The sequence below is a fragment of the Apodemus sylvaticus genome, chromosome 2, assembly GCF_947179515.1.
Source record: "Apodemus sylvaticus chromosome 2, mApoSyl1.1, whole genome shotgun sequence".
NCBI classification, from domain to species: Eukaryota; Metazoa; Chordata; class Mammalia; order Rodentia; family Muridae; genus Apodemus; species Apodemus sylvaticus.
The window spans coordinates 147908385-147926218 of record NC_067473.1 but is presented as its reverse complement, the minus strand read 5'-3'; the positions used below and the strand labels follow the sequence as shown (position 1 = coordinate 147926218).

At 40.1% G+C, this 17834-nt stretch overlaps 1 protein-coding gene across 8 annotated transcripts in view; it reads right to left on the bottom strand.

Moving 5' to 3' along the window:
• Zfand4 (zinc finger AN1-type containing 4) overlaps positions 1-17834 on the bottom strand; it is an 86375-nt gene that overhangs the window by 58377 nt on the left and 10164 nt on the right. For 5 of the 8 annotated variants that reach the window (XM_052174635.1, XM_052174634.1, XM_052174633.1 and 2 more), the window contains 4 exons: positions 17337-17636; positions 5320-5395; positions 4246-4313; positions 1889-2075 (listed from right to left, as the gene is read on the bottom strand). In XM_052174635.1, coding sequence (XP_052030595.1) covers positions 1889-2075; positions 4246-4313; positions 5320-5395; positions 17337-17598 — 593 coding nt within the window. In that variant the 5' untranslated portion in view covers positions 17599-17636. Of the gene's footprint in view, positions 1-1888; positions 2076-4245; positions 4314-5319; positions 5396-17336; positions 17637-17834 lie in introns of those variants that run through there. The other 3 variants (XM_052174640.1, XM_052174641.1, XM_052174639.1) reach the window with 3 other exon arrangements.

Sequence of the window (17834 nt, the reverse complement as noted above, 5' to 3'; positions counted from 1 at the left end):
CTCCTCTCTCCTCCTCTCTCCTCTCTCCTCTCTCCCTCTCCTCCTCTCTCCTCTCTCCTCTCTCCTCTCTCCTCTCCTCTCTTCCTCTCTCCTCTCTCCTCTCTCCTCTCTCCTCTCTCCTCTCTCCTCTCATCTCTCCTCTCTCCTCTCACCTCTCTCCTCTCTCCCTCTCTCCTCCTCTCCTCTCTCCTCCTCCTCTCTACTCCTCTCTCCTCTCTCCTCTCTCCTCTCTCCTCTCCTCCTCTCTCCTCTCTCCTCTCTCCTCCTCTCTTCCTCTCTCCTCTCCTCTCCTCTCTCCTCTCTCCTCTCTCTCCTCTCATCTCCTCTCTCCTCTCTCCTCTCTCTCTCTCTCTCTCTCCTCTCTCCTCTCTCCTCTCTCCTCTCCCTCTCTCCTCTCTCCTCTCTCCTCTCTCTCCTCTCTCCTCTCTCTCCTCTCCTCTCTCTCTCTCCTCTCCTCTCATCTCTCTCATCTCTCTCTCTCTCTCTCTCTCTCTCCACACACACTCTGAACAGAATCTCAGGGGACAGTGTAAGGCTCTCCTGGTGTCTATATAACCAGTCCACGCTGTGGTTGAGTGTGGGTACCCTCCTGGTCTAACCAACTTAATGTAGTAAAAAATAGTGATTCTGAAGATGTAATTTAGGCCTCAAATTAGTTTCTTCTAAGTTAATCAAAGGATAGCTGAGAGAAACCTCTAGACAACCAGCAGTCAGGAAAACCCAGATCCCTCAAGCATCGAAGTGAAAGGAGATCAATGACATCACACTGAATATGAATGTGAAAGCGGGTAAGTCCCATGACAAAACTACAGAACACACACTGCTGTCTGGCAGCTTTAGTGTAAGGAGTGAGCCATTAGCAAAGCACATCGGACCCCAAGGCTGCTCTCCAGATCACAAGCTGGGTTTTCTTTTGAAAATTTTTAGCAATAGATTTTTTATCTTTTTGTGAGCCTCACTTTAGTTAGCTGTAGTAACTTTCTTTCCTTTGTTTGCTTGGCAAATGTTCCTCTTCATTTGAAGTCACTGCACACAGGCCATCCCTAATTCTATGTTTCATATGAAATGAAGGCCAACTCATGTGAGCCCAAAGACCACATCCTTCTGCAACAATCCCCAGTCACTGGGACCACAATGAGCACGTGAGTGCTGCCAGCTTGGCTAGTCATTGGCGACAAGCGTTCAGTGTGTGTCTAATGACTTAAAGTGAAGAAAGCAAGCCTCATCACATGATGGGAAGAGAGAACTGACTCCCAAGATGTCCTCTGACTTCCACATGCGACAAGATACGAACAGGCTGATTCACAGACACACAAATACATAATGTAATTCAAATGAAAAATAAAAGCGAAAGGAGGGGTATGTTGAAATGTACAGAAACTTTAGAGGATTCTCTTACCCCCAACTCCTTCATTTCCCACTGCCTACCTAAGCAATCAGTAGTGTTTTCCTTCTGATTTTATAAGTAATATACAATTTATTTCCTCTTAATAGTAACAGAAAAAGGAAGAAAAGAGATTTACCCATTTTTAAGTAGAGGAGTTTAAAATTATTAATCATTTCTGCTGTCATGGTTATGTAATAATATACTATTATCACAAAACTATAATCTAATAAATATTGTCACAAATAAATGGAAACAAACTATTTTTATAAAAAATCTACTGTGTAAAGAAAATTCAAATTTATAAATTATTTTTAAGTATCAGTCATATGAAGGATAAATTCATAATTACTTCTCAGGGTAGGGGACAAGGGTATATGAAATTTACTCAGTCTTATTAATATACTACAGGTACTTTGATAACCCAAGAAACACACAAAGGCTTCTGAAGTGTGTTGTATATTCTCCTTTTCTAAGAGAAACATGCAAATGAAGCCTATTTACCTTAAAGACTCAGATAATGGTGTTAAAGTGCCATCTCCCCTATCTACTACACGGAAGAAATTCAGTTGCTCTCCTTCCCGGTACACCAAAAATGTAACTTGTTTGTTGCAAGAGGTCTTTTCCCAGACCTCATCTCGACTGGAATCCATGTACTCAGCAAGCTCCCTGAGGGGGTCTTCCACAGGAACTACAAATGGAAAGATTGATAAACAGGCTTTCAATTCATAGCACATTTCTGCATCTTGCTACAGCAACAGGATCTATATGCTGAATGTATACAACCACCCTGTCCATGTGATAATATGATATGTTCCAAACAGGCTCCTAATGTTTTTATATTTTATATATCATCCCTTATTAATTTTTAAAGAATTTAATGAGTACTGCATTTTCTTTATTTTCCCCGCCTTCCCTCTTTCCTCCAATTCTTACTGTGTCTCTCCTAAATCTTCTCAAATTCATGGCTTGCTTTGTATTAATATGAAAGAAAATGCATCATTATGTTGTATGCCTAAAGACATGTTTAACTAAAAACATGAGGTCACTTATATTCCTGTACAAGGACAGTTGATAAATTTATCTATTGTTATTTTAGCTAAACCCCTTCAGCCTTCTGTGCTTTTAAATACTGCTTCCAACAATCAATGTATTTAAATGTATTATAAATCCCACTTAGATTATAAAATAATCACAAGACAGCCCACACCGAGCGCGCACTCACACACACACACACACACACACACACTCACACCATTGGGAGAGACATTAAAGCAATTAGAGGCAAGAAAGAGCTAGAGACAGGATTCATTGGGAGATTGAATATCTAGCATGCCCAAGGTCCTAGGTTCAGTCTATACCAGCAAAAGAAAACAACAAAATAAAGCAACAACAACAAAGTAAATCTTCGCTTTAAGAATAGACTCTTTCACTCAGGAGGCAGAGGCAGGCGGATTTCTGAGTTTGAGGCCAGTCTGGTCTACAGAGTGAGTTCCAGGACAGTCAGAGTTATACAAAGAAATCCTGTCTTAAAAACAAACAAACAAAAAACAAAAAAACACCAAAAAACAAAACAAAAACAAGAACAGACTATTTCTACAGCTGTTCCTTGAAGTAGTTAAAAGGGCACAAGAACGCCTGTGTGCTAAAGGCCACTGGTGTGCTAAACTGCACTGCGGCAAGGCTCCTCTCCTGACTCGGCATCTTAGGGTGTGTGTGTCCAACCAGAGCACAGGAGGCTCACACAGACCTACTGGAGCCACCAACTCTTCACAACTGTAGCCCAGTGGTAGCCAGTTGTCCTCAAGCTGCCTAACCTTCATTACTCATTAACAAAGCTGGAACACCGTGTGTGCGCAGTGCCCTAAGTGGTGACACCAACAGTGGATGCCACGGAGCAGCAGAGTACTCTCCTGCTGTGCACAGGCTCAAGGTTCACCTGCCAGCACCATAAAGAAAAGTGAAATAAAAAGAAACACTAAAAGACAAATAATAAACTCTGAAAGCAATAAGGTGAAAGTATTAAAAGATGCCATGGTGTAAATTTAACATCACTACTTCTGAAATATAACATTTTGATTTGTTCTTTCACAGTCAGAAAAATGTATAAACCTTAAATGATATCATCCATAGAGCTTCCTGCCTTCCCTGAGACACCTATGTTGCCCGACCTTATTTGTAAGGTTGACAAGGCTGAAATGACAGGCAAATGCCACAGTATCCAGAACTATTTTCAAAATGTAAAGTCCCAATTTCCGTATTACATCACTAAGAAGTAATTATTCCCACAGCCACTAAAGCCATTCCTAAACCAGCACAGGGTGCAGGTGCAGAGGTTGTCTGTGTGTGCCTAACTCTTCATAACTGAACACTCACTGGGAGTCTGCCATCTAAAAGCAATATAGTTTAATGTATAATTTTACAAAGGGAAGTTATTTTTATGCTGTTTTACTTATTATTTTGAGGCAAAGCCTTAACATTTTAATAATTTAATCTTTACCAAAATTATGGACTATGAAGATATAATTTGGCATGTAGGAATAAGCCAGCAATGGAATCTGTACTCAGCTTCCAGTTTTCTAGTATGTGGAGGATCAAAACAGTCTGAAAACCTTCTAAAAACGAGGGTCACTAAGTAGGACTGTTGTGAGCATGGCTCTATGCTCTATGTGGTGGGGTGCAGATGACAAAGCTGACTTGGGACCAGTGATCATGCTAATGAGTTGGCTTCAAACCTTGTGGTGGCTTCAATAGGAATGGCCCCCAAAAGCTCTTATGTTTGACTGCTTAGTCATTAACCCCTGAAGAATAGTACTAAGTTATTTAAGAGTGATCATTAGATTGCTTTAATGTATGCCTACCTTTTCTAGTACTTATTGGTCCACCACGCATAGCCAATACCAGCTTCAAGGTACAACCCTCTGAAATGCTGTGAATAATTAGCACAAAAATAAACTACAATCATCAAATAACATTCAGTGTCAAATGAACCACTAATTATGTGCTGGTTTATTAGTGCTATTACATATTCCCTAAAATATGAAAAAAGATACAACAATATGAGTAAATGGAAGATACTAATACATTTCATGAAATACGGAAAATTTATACATTCTCATAAGCTTTGTAAAAAGGGGGAGCCCAACTTGGAGATGGTGGATCCCAGGCTCCAGAGACAGAGGTAGGTAGATCCCTGAATTCAAAGCCATCCTGGTCTACAGAACATGTTCCAGGGCAGCCAGAGCTACACAGAAAAACTCTGTATCAAAAATACAAAAAGGAGGACTAAGAAAAAGAAAAGCTTAGTCAAAACCCAGAAAACTAGGAAACACAAAATGCATTCAGCAAAATAAAAATAATACAGAAAATCTAGAAGCTCTCCCAAGTTAGTCTTCCAGTTCAATACCACATCTTACCTCCTAATTCCTTTGTCTTAAGAAAAATAAATTACATGACAGGAGAGAGAAAGGTCAGAAGTCAGAAAGCCCATCTGTAACCACTAGTACACAGTGTCGCTTCATAAAGAGAAAATGGGTCCTAGCGAATAAAGTCTCAGTGGTCAGCAACTCTCCCATGCCCTAAACTTGTGAAATGGAAAGAAAAGAAACTGGGCTAGGTGAGAGTGGGTCAATATTCGAAGAAAAAAGCAAAGAGGACGAGAAGTTATACAATCATGCGAGAAGGCAGGGACCAACAGTTTGGCATGAACCTGAAGGGGGAACTATGAATATCAGAGAACAGGAAAAAAGATGGTACCGAGCCAGTACATCAAGAAGCCAGAATTCCTAATGCAACCTGTGATTGGAGAGCTGTTCTGCAGAGGCATGAAGACACCAGCCACGTGGAGTCGTGACACTGAGTACCGATAAAGAAAACAGCCATGTGCAGTCCCAATGCTGAGTACCTATAATGCTGCAATGTGCAGTTACACTCACTTGTAATCATTCAAGCAATAGTCATCTTCAAGCTCCATGTTATTCCAAATTAAGTGCTGCTGACAGATGGGGATACCTTAAGGAAAGGTAATAATAAGTGTTTAAAATTTCAACACCGCCTCTGAAGAGATACATCACTGTTTCATTAACGAGCTTAGAATACTTATGAATGAAACACACTTGTGGTTCAAGGGCTCTTGCCCAACAGTTGTCTTCTTCAATGTGTGGCTGGCACCACTACTATTTATCCTGTAGCCAAGAATGACAACTTCAAAACATCTTTTGTAATCTTCATCACCTTTACCTTTAAAATCTTTCCTTTGCCCAGATTTCTTTAAATACTCAGGGTTTGGCATGGCATATTCACTTTCATTGCAGTACAAGTCTATTCTCCAAGAATGTTAGGAAAATCTCTGAATACTGTTTAGTTTGCCATGATGTAGTATATCTGTGTATTCATGTATATAATATATGAGACAGAAACTAAAAGAAGTCTGTTCAGGATGCTGGTTTTAAAAAAGCATTATAGTCTGGGTGGCTTAAACAGCAGAAATTTGTATCTGGTGGCTCTCAAGGCCTTTTCTGAGAACACTGAGAAAGAACTCTCATGTTCTCTTACAAGATACTATCATGAGACTGAACCCATATGACTTATACCCTAATTTGTCTACTAAAGGCCTCAATCTACAAATGCCATTAATTGAGGATTACCACCCCAACCAAAGAATTATGGGAAAATCTGGGCATGGAAACACACATAATCCCAGTCATTAGAAGACTAAGGGAGTGAGAGAGTGACTCTGAGGCTACCCTGGGCTATATAAGATGTTCCAGGCCAGCATAGACTAACTCTATAGTGAACAAGTATCCAAGAGATCAGCTGTAGAGACATGAAAACTCAGCCATATTGGTGTATATTTACATATTACAGCTAAAATATGATTCTTTTTTGGAGGGGTCTTAGCAAAATTGAGGCTGACACAATTTTATTGGAAACAATCAGACTTCTTATACCTTTATCAGAAACAAAATAAAATTGTGGTTGGCAGGATCAAAACAATTGTAGTTTCTAGAATACAATGATATTCAAACTATACACAGTACACAAGATTAATGTCTGAGACCAACTGTCCTGTCAAGCCTCTGTCTGCTTCACTGACTTTGAGGGAACACAGATACAGAAGTGGCCTGAGTGCTTCATTCCCTATAAGAGGCCCTGATTTCTTAGGAACTGAAAGGCACATAGTGCACCAGGAGCCACAGGCTCTAGCCTGAAAAACTCATGATGCATGTTTCTCAGGGCAGCTAGACCAGGCCAACTCTCGGATTCTCGGCAATGGCTTCCAGTTTGGTGTTTTTGTGTGATTAATGTGTGAGGAAACAAGTGGGTCTCTGTATTTCATGTGCCTTTTCTTGGGCTCTTGTTTTCTTCTGTTTAAATATGATTCTTATGGGTTTTTTTAAAAATAATTTTAGGTAGATATATGTTAAAAATACATTTACATTTGCATTGAGAATTATGTAAATAAAATCACTATAATCTCTTGCTAGTTGAGAACAGAGCCACAGATAATCTCAATAGGCCCAGAAAAGGCCTTTGACAAATGTCTGCAGCCCTTCCTAATACACGCTCTGAAGAAACTGGGAGAAGGAACACACCTCAACATAATAAAGGCTATATGCAACATATGTACAACCAATTTATGCTAAATGGGCCAAAACTTAAAAGTATTGCTTCTAAAATCAGGAACAATACAGGGTGTCCATTCTTGCTATTCCTATTCAATATATTGATCAAAGTTTTAGCTACATTCGTAAGACAAGACATAAAAGGGATAAATATTCTTAGCAAAGTAGAATATAAAATCAAGATACAGAGATCGGCAAAGTTTCTATATATTAATAACAAACTTTCTAAGAAAGAAATCCTCCTTTCCAATTTGTATCCCTTTGATCTCCTTATGTTGTCGAATTGCCCGAGCTAGTACCTCAAGTACAATATTGAAAAGATAAGGAGAAAGGGGGCAGCCTTGTCTGGTCCCTGATTTCAGTGGGATTGCTTCAAGTTTCTCTCCATTTAGTTTGATGCTGGCTACCGGTTTGCTGTATATTGCTTTTACTATGTTTAGGTATGGGCCTTGAATTCCTGTTCTCTCCAAGACTTTAAGCATGAAAGGATGCTGAATTTTGTCAAATGCTTTTTCAGCATCCAATGAAATGACCATGTGGTTTTGTTCTTTGAGTTTGTTTATGTAGTGGATTGTATTGATTGATTTCCGTATATTGAACCAACCCTGCATTCCCGGGATAAAGCCTACTTGATCATGGTGGATGATCGTTTTGATGTGTTCTTGGATTCGGTTGGCAAGAATTTTATTGAGTATTTTTGCATCGATGTTCATAAGGGAAATTGGTCTGAAGTTCTCTTTCTTTGTTGGATCTTTGTGTGGCTTTGGTATCAGCGTAATTGTGGCTTCGTAGAAGGAATTGGGTAGTGTTCCTTCTGTTTCTATTTTGTGGAATAGTTTGAAGAGTATTGGTGTTAACTCTTCTTTGAAGGTCTGGTAGAATTCTGCACTGAAACCATCTGGTCCTGTGCTTTTTTTGGTTGGAAGACTTTCTATGACTCCTTCTATTTCTTTAGGCTTTATGGGGACTGTTTAGATGGTCTAGTTGGTCCTGATTTAATTTTGGTATTTGGTATCTGTCAAGGAAATTGTCCATTTCCTCCAGATTCTCCAGTTGTGTTGAGTATAGGCTCTTGTAGTAGGATCTGATGATTTTTTGGATTTCCTCAGTTTCCGTTGTTATATCTCCCTTTTCATTTCTAAGTTTGTTAATTTGGATATCAGGAAGAGAAATTCTATTTATAATAGCTCCCTCCAAATAAAAATAAGATGCCTAAAAATATACCTAACCAAGTATGTGAATGATCTCTGCAATGAAAAACTAAAGTAATGAAGGAAACTGAAGACACAGGAGACAGAAAAGCTCCCTCCCCCATACTCGTGGGCTGGTAGAATCGATATTGTAAAACTGGCTATGTTAACAAAAGCAACCTATAGATTCATTACAATCCCCATTATACTTCTGATATCCTTCACAAAAATATAAAAACAATCTTAAAATTCATATGGAATCACCAAAGACCACAAAGAGCCAAATCACTCTTTAGCAAATGTTGAGGTTTCATAATACCTGGTTTCAAGTTACAGTACAAAGACTGTAGTGATATTATAAAAAAGAGGATGGCCATGACATGAGAAACAGATATTTAGGAGCCAGCAAGATGATGGCTCAGTAAGTAAGTGTTCATCACTGAAGACTGTTGACCTGAGTTCAATCCCAAAACCCACATGGTGGAAAGAGACCCAACTGAAAAAGAAGGAAGTGACTTTAAGTGAGGGAGGAGATGGATGGTTGGATGGATGGATGGTTGGATGGATGGATGGATAAATGGATAGATGAGTAATGGAACCCACATGCCATGAAAACTGAAAGGAACTATTTGACACGAGGCAGGAGACCAGCAAGGGGGAGGAAAGACTAGGAAAGGTGATGGTATAGGTCATTAGGGGAGGAGCAGATGGAAATTATCTGTATGTGAGAAAATTTCATATGAACCCATCTTGTATGCTAATTTAAGAAAGCAAAAAATAAAAATATTAAAGAGCCTAATTGTCATTTTAATAGGAAGTCAGGATAATTCTACTATGAAACTATGAAACTAAATTAGCCAATGAATGCTATTTTTAAAAAAAAGAAAGAAAAATCGTTAAATAGGAAAGCTAGTACTGATCCTTACATTAATATAAAACGTCTTTATTACATATTTATCTGTGGGTATGCCCACATACCAGTCCACATGTGGAGGTCACAGGATCGTGTTCTGGAGTTGGTACTCTCCTTCTATCTTAGAGATCACGGGGATCAAACTCAGGTCAAGGCTGAGCAGGAGGTGTCCTAAGAGGAGTCATATCACTGGCTTATCAGCTTGTTAGAAAACTAGCACTCTACATGAATGTTTATAACAAGGATCCAGGCAGTTCCATCTCACTTGATCAGAGCAATGATTAGAAGGAAGAACTTGGCTGCTAAAACAGCAAACCCACACACTCTCACCAAAACCACTCGTTACTTCATAGGCACCAAGCAGTAGCCTGAGTTTCACTCATTACTGCTGAATATGTTGGACTGTTACATGATACAAGCATGGTGTCATCTTAGAAGGCGGCAGAAATAGATACTGTACTTCTGCCTCCATAGTATCCATGATAAAGAATGATTTAAAAAAAAAGAAAAAGAGTGTCACTAAGCAAACAATAAAAATAGATCCTAAGTAGGATGAAGAATCTGATTTCCAGGATTATCACATAATAATCTTCAAACATCCAGTTTCATTAAATAACCGTGAATCATTCAAAGAAATAAATAGAATAGCACATTTATAGAAGAAATCAATAACTATTCCTGAAGAAGTACAAACATTGGATTTACTAGTCGAAGGTTGTAAATTATCTATTAAATACACTCAATGACGACTCAGTGCCAGCCCAACCCAGACTCCAACTTATCCAGGGCCATATAGCATGCTATGCTCAAGACTGAAGGACATTCTGTTTTCAGGGGCGAATGGGAACAGAGCCTGGGTTATTCTCAGTAACCACTCATCTAGGATGCTGCACTGCCAGCACTAAGCAAGAGTTAAGCCAAGGCTACCTTAAGAACTACCTTAAGAACTTAAGGCTGCCCTACTTAAAGCTACCTTAAGAACTCCACTGAACTGTTTTTTTCTTTGTAGTTATCACAGTAGTCACAGGTGAAAAGAGTGGTTTTTTTTTGTTTTTTTTTTATCTTCAAATACTCTGTTTTTAACTCTCACTATGGTATGGTCTTATGGCTATCTTTTGCCTCGTGTCCATTTTTCTAAGCGAAATTTCCATGTTTGATATATACAGAATTGTATTTTATGTTATTATGATTGTTTGATGATGTATTCGTATAGAGATTTCAAGATATTAAATATATATCTTGTAAACAAAATAAATTCCAATCTCAAAATAAAAAGACCAAATTAAGTGCATGTGAGTGCAGGTATTGGGTGCCAGCTGAGGCTAAAAGATCCCCCGGATCTGAAGTTACAGTTGGGAGCTGCCTAACATGGGTTGTGGCAACCGAGCTCAGATCCTCTGCGAAAGTGGCATGTACTCTTTACCTCTGAGCCATGTATCCAGCCCACCTACCCACCACCTTTTTAAAAGATTCATTTGAGATAAAAGAGCATATCATATCCTAACATGGACTGCTAGAGTCTCTGAGAAATAAAAGGGAGATAGTTGGAAATCAGCCTTCCTGGCAGCAGCAACACGGCTAGCTTTAGTAGGAAAGAAAGACTAAGGAAATTCTTGGAAACATAACAGGAAACTCCAAATTGTGACTTGAAGGACTGGGTCCTTACTGGGGCTTCCTGTCTTCCAAGAAAGGAGGAGGGGTGTAACTGCTGAGGGCTAGAACCTCTGCTCCAGATGACAGCCTCTGAAAATTTGTATTTTATTTTCAATAACTAACAGCAGGGAGAGGGGGGAGGGAAGGAGCAAGAAAGAGAAGTAGAGTAAGGGAGGAGACAGACTAAGGGCTGCCCGTACACAGGGCAGGATGGTTCTAGAGAAATCCTGTCTCCTGGACACTTGACCGCAACAGTGGCAGATGCCATTTTGAAAAACTCCTATCTGAGTCAGTAGCTGGTCAGCTCTAGAGAGAAAGGCCCCACCCTGCTCAGTTACCCTGGGACCCCGGGACATGTGTCTTGGTACTACAGTCTGAGGACTGATGGTGGGGACAACTTTGAGCCATAACTCCACCTTCCCAAAAAGGGTGGAAATCTTGTTTAAGCTTAGACCTGGTGGAACACTTAAAGCAGGGGTTCTCAACCTGTGGGTCATGACCTCTTTGAGATAGAATGACCTTTTCATAGGGATTGCCTAAGATCATTGGAAAGCACAGATATTTACATTATGATGATAACAGTAGCAAAATTACAGTTATAAAGTAGCAATAAAAATTTTGTGGTTGGGCATCACTACAACATGAGGAACTATATTAAAGGGCCACAGCATTAGGAAGGTTGAGAACCACTAACTTAGAGGCAGACCTCATATACAGGAGGACCAACATAGTGTCTGTAGCTGCCCTACTGCCATGAGCAAGTAGGCAGATGAAGGGCCATGCCACAGCACAGGGGCTGACTGGTACATGAGCCCCACCCCTTCTAGGAGCCACACAGAAACAGGCTCAGCTGCCCCCAGAAGGAACTACACAGAGATAGATCAGCAATTCCCCTATTCCTGGTCCTCCTCACACCCCAAACACATCACAGAGCCAGGACCAACATCCACACCACAGCCCCTTAAGACAAGACCTACATACACACTACACTCCAGCAAGAGACTGCACAAAAGACGATCTTCCCCAGCCCCTCATTCTGTCAGGGAAAGAAAAAGCATACTCTGCACTCCTCACAAAATTCTCTTTCCTTCACCTCAAAAGAAAACCATGCAATTATGTAGTGAGCTTCACATGTGTATATAATGTAATTTGATCGTATTCACTCCCTTTATTCTCTCTCAATCTCCCAGCTACTTTCCCCAGCAGATCCCCTCCTACTTCATGATTTCCTAACTGACCCTCTGGGTTGAATTAGGGCTGCCTACATGGGCATCGGTGTGGTATTTACTAGTGTATGAGAACTTAGCCATGGCCGCAGCACTGAAAAAATTAACTCACTCAGCTCACCAGCCATTGACGGGCAACAGCTTCTAGGAGTGTTGTCTCATAAATGCCCTCCCCTAGTCCAGTCTGGGATGCTCCACCTTACACCGGTAACCTCAGCCTTGAATTCATGAATAGTCATTCCATGTTAATAAGACAATTTCAAGATATCTCTCTCCATCCTTTGGGTCTTAATTCATTCTGCACTTCTTCAGTATTTCCAGAACCTTGAGGCAGGCATGAGGTAGAAGTCTCATTTGGGGCTGAGCATTCAACAGTCACTCTGAGCAATCTGGGCAGTTATGAGTCTCTCTGCATTAACCACTGCCCACTGCAAAAAGAAGCTGCTCTAACTACAGATGACAGCAGCACACATCTATAATTGTAAACATAATATTTCTAAGGCATTTTGACATAGGTCCATTTAGCAAAACAGTGATAACAATCATTTCAAACTCTAAGGTCTACAAGGCCCAGAGCTACGGACTTTACAGTATCAGGCGTGACCTCCCTCCAGTGGTGTGGTGTCAGATCCAATCAGAGAGTGGCTACCCATCACGGTCAGGCCACTACTGCACCATGGGCCATTTACTCTGCAGTTCAGTATTTTAGAATGAAGGCCCACATCTGGGCAAGACCATTGATCAACTTTTTCCCCCAGTGGCTTGCATGGCAACTTCTAGCACAATGAAGAAGTTTCTAGCTTATTTACAGCTTGATTTCTCTATGCCTATTAACACACTTGATTGTGTCCTCAGCACTAGAGTTCTACCATCTGGTTCTGATGGGCAACCAAGAGGAACAGTAGTAGTCTGTATTGCTTTGGCTACCTCTGGGGACTTTCTAACCAATAACTTGTAAGGAAGAATAATACTTCTGGCACTGGGATTTTTGTTTAATAACCTAAGGCTTCTGGGAGTAGCATTAACTACCCATTCAGGATACCTCTAGGTTCAAATTCCCTTTAAAAAATTATTTATGATCACAGTTTTTACTTTTTTGGCTTTTAACTACCCGTCTCTTTTAGCACTGATATAGACAAATGGAAAGATGAACTATTTGCAAAATTTCCATTACTGTGTGGAAGTTACTTAACTCTAATTATTCCAAAATTGCAAATGATCACTCCTAATGTAATACCTGTAAATAACCATTATTTAGCCCCAGCTATACTGAGGGAGACACACTTGGCCCAGGCAACCAAGCCAACCTGCAGGGTTTCCTTTGTGAAGCATTTGCCTTATTCTTTTGTGAGAGTGTGTTATCAGTAATACACATATCTTCATTTGTCCTCTCACTGTCCTTGTACTTCCATACTATGAATAAGAAGATCCTGCTATACCACTCCTGGGCATATACCCAGAGGATTCCCCACCATGTAATAAGGATACATGCTCTACTATGTTCGTGGCAGCCCTATTTATAATTGCCAGATGCTGGAAAGAACCCAGGTATCCCTCAACAGAAGAGTGGATGCAAAAAATGTGGTATATCTACACAATGGAGTACTATTCAGCCATTAGAAACAATGAATTCATGAAAGTCTTAGGCAAATGGATGGAGCTAGAGAACATCATACTAAGTGAGGTAACCCAGACTCAAAAGGTGAATCATGGTATGCACTCACTAATAAGTGGATATTAACCTAGAAAACTGGAATACTCAAAACATAATCCACACATCAAATGAGGTATAAGAAAAACGGAGGAGTGGCCCCTTGTTCTGAAAAGACTCAGTGAAGCAGTATAGAGCAAAATCAGAACAGGGAAGTGGGAAGGGTTGGGTAGGAAAACAGGGGGAGGGAAGGGGACTGATGGGACTTTCGGGGAGTGGGGGTCCAGAAAAGGGGAAATCATTTGAAATGTAAATAAATATATCAATAAATTTAAAAAAAAAGAAGTCTGTTAAGTCTAGATCTTGGCTTATAATGCAACTTCTAATTAAAAGCAGAAAACATTGCTCCTTGGAAAATTAGTTGTACTGGTCAGCTTTTGTCAACTTGACACAAACTAGAGTCACCTGTCAGAGAGAACCTCAATTGAGAAACTCGCTCTATCAGAACGGCAGTGAGAGGCTGGGAGAAGCCACTGGCAAAGGCACTGGCAGTCTCAGCAGCAATGCAAGCCCCAAGACTGATGGAGTCACGGAGATAAGCTGAGGCTTAGCACTCCAAGAAGCCAAGAACGGTCATTAGCGAAGATGCAGCTTCAGTAGCTGTGAAAACCACAACCTATGTGACTTTTAGAGCACTACCAAGCACAGGGTCAGGTACGGGGTGGAGCCAGCCTGAGCCTCAGAGAGTTGTATGCAGCATGGGAAACAGAGGTGGTAGGAGGTACTACCCAAGTGCAAGTGCCAGGCTGTGGACACTGAACTATTTATACTGTGGGATTTAGGTTGGTTGGGCTCTAACTATAATTGTGCACTGGTTCTTCACTCTTTTTTAAAAAAAGATTTATTTATTAAATATAAGTACACTGTAGCTGTCTTCAGACACACCAGAAGAGGGCGTGAGATCTCATGTGGTTTCTGGGATTTGAACTCAGGACCTTTAGAAGAGCAGTCAGTGCTCTTAACAGCTGAGCCATCTCTCCAGCCCAGTTCTTTACTCTTAACATAAGAAAGTATATACCTTGTTTTTTTGTTTTTTGTTTTTATAAGAACCCACAGCTAGGAGACTTTGGGTTTTAAAGGAAATTTTGACTTTTTTTTTTTTTCTGAACAGGATTTCCCTGTGTAACTGCAGCCCTGGCTGCTCTGGAACTCCCTGACACCAGGCTGGTCTCAAATTCACAGAGACCCAGCAACCTCTATCTCCAGGTGCTGGGATTAAGTCATTAAAGATGGGTGCAACTTTGCCCCGCCAAGAATTTGGATTTTTAAATCAATTGAAATTTTGAAGACTATGGGATTTACAAAGTTGTACTGCATATTAAAGTTATATTATATACCATATTGTGATAGTAACAGAAGATCTTGGAGACAAAAATGGAAAAAGACTATGAATTAACAATAATGTGTCTGTGTGTCAGATTGACAAGGGGTGGACTTGCTGGTTAGTTTTTACTGACTTACACAAACCTAGACATGTCTGGAATAAGAGAATCTTAACTGAGGAACTGCCCCCATCAGATTGGGCTATGAGGCACATATCTGTTAACTGATGTAGGAGGACCCGGCCCAATTTGGATCCTGCCATTGCTACTCAAGTGGGTCTTGCCACACAAGAATGGAACCTACACAGAAGATTCAAGGCCCAGCTAGGACACACATGACTTTGTCTCAAAAAAGAAAGAAGTTGAGAGGAGGGGAAGGGAAGGAAAAGAAAGGAAAGGAGGGGAGGAAAGGAGAGGAGGGGCATCTATTTAGGAGCAGCACTGCCAACACCAAGGGCACAGAGAGCCCTTCCGCTTCTTAGCACACACTTCTTTCTCAACTCTAACACAGTGTTTTGCACAGCTCCTGGAAGGGATGTCCACACCCTTGTAAAGCACTGCTCTGGTTAGAAAGCTCTAGGAAGTGAGTTAGAAAGCCAGGGTGTATCCTTCCTCAAGAGTACAGCATGTACCACAGCAGGTTCTCAGAAATATGACATTATCTCCAGAGTAAGCATTCCCCTTGATAAGGAAATGGGCATTTTACTGAAATTGTTTGCAACACTTGTAACTATCATTATTCCTATTTTTGAGATTAAGAAATAATTTGAGAGCCAGCAAGATGTAGTTAGCATGCAGTAATGGGTCAGTGGCTTGCGGTGCTCACAGCTTGCTGCTAAAGCCAGATGGAGTTTGATCTCCAAGACCTACAGAGCAGAAAGGAGTCAAGTGCCACAATTGTTCTCTGACTCCACAGATGTGCTGTGACAAGGACACATGCATGTGTATGTATACACACAAAATAAGTAAAACTGTGACTTTAGAAATTAATGTTAATTTGTTAGTGAATTTACTACTTCTACCCCTTCTAGTTCCTGTCAGCTACTGCTTCCCTCTCTGCTTCAGTGTAGTCACTCCCAGGTCGCCATGTTCTCCTCAGCCTATCCTCCATAGAGCCCTCTATCTCCCCTCCCACAGGCACTAGTTCTGAACTCATCAAAAGTTACCCAAAGGAAAAGCCTTCTGGAAGAAAAATCATTTCCTGTGCAGGACTAACTCAAGCACTGTCCCCTCTGTCCTCTCCAGCCAAATCTTGCTAACTGTAGTCTTGAGAGTCTTCCCATGTTAGCTCCAACTGACGTCCAGTGAGGAAGAACAAAGGTCATCCAGAAAAGGATTAAAATTGATTTTTCATGAAGGCTGTTCTTTTGAAGACTCCTGTAGAACACAATGACTGTCATTGCCTTTGTCGCTTAAAAAAACGGGTGCAAGTGCCATTATTTGATGTGGTTCTAGACTCAGCTACCCCTTAAAACAACCTTAAGGGAGAAGGACAAAGAAAAGCAAACATTCAAAAACTCAATACTCAGAATCTTTGATCTTACATAGGCCAAACAATTCCACCCACTCTTGTCCTTCTGCAGTTCTGTATTTAAGTTGGCTGGAAAGCAGTTCTAATTAAAATCTTCCTATTACAAACAAGTTCCAGTTGGTTCTCCCAGGAAAGATCTATTAAGCGTTATATGGAATAATTTAATTTTCCAGCCAAAACTGGACAACTATAAATGGTATTCTGAAATCTGGAAAACTAATTTTACATAAAGTTACCTATGACACCTCAAACATACATACCACAAAAAGATGTTACATGTCATCCAAAACCCTTGCTATGTTAGAGGAACTTTGAATATATATAAATGTAACCCAAAACTTTCAGAAAATCTCCACATGGTACAAAAGGATTTACAAAGTGGTATTAAAAAAAAAAGCAAGTTCCCTTAAAGGAAAGAAATTATATTTCCCATTAAAAGCAACTACAAAATAGTTACAGAACAATGTGTGCATCATCCTACCTTGCAAAAAACTATTTTGAAATATTTATTTTATGCCATTTACATGATTCTGGAGATCTGAATTGAGATAATCTTGTGGAGGGGTAAGGCAGGAAAACAGGAACAAAAGGGGTGGTTTCTAAGCTGGACGCTGATGAAGACATGGGATTCTATTATCCTATCATCCTAATGTCATATGCTTAAACTTTTACATTAAACTTTTGACCACTAAAAAAACTTATGTTTAATCTTCATATTATAGAAACAAAGACTAAAAAAACTTGTAAGATGCTTAATCCTCATATTGTACAAAGACTAGTACCTTCCAATCTTTGAATTTTTCCTTTTACAGAGATAACAGCTTCAAAGGGTGAAACTCTTAGTTCAAAACATGTTCCAGTCAACGTTTCGATGAAGAGTTCCATGGTGTCATAGAAAGGAAGTTTAAAATAGAATGGTCCCACGTTATCTTCATTGAAGAATGGAGGCTCTTTTCTGTTATCCATTACTTTGACTTTTCTAATTCTTCTGGAATATGTTGTATGCAACTGTATTCCAATTCTACCCAAATCAGCTTTGAACATTGGTAATATGTATCGTTGTTCATGTTTGAGTTTTGTACCTGAAAAAATAAACAAAAGTTAGCTTTTTAGAACAAATCTGTCAGAAAGTCCCTCCGTCACTCAGATTTCCTCAATACCTCTGGCTCACGATCATCTTCCAAGCCATCTAAGAACTTACTTTATTGCCTTTACAAATTATGCCTAGCAGTGAGCTTTCCATGCCTGCCTCTGAATCACTCCTGAAGTAGACTGACCAT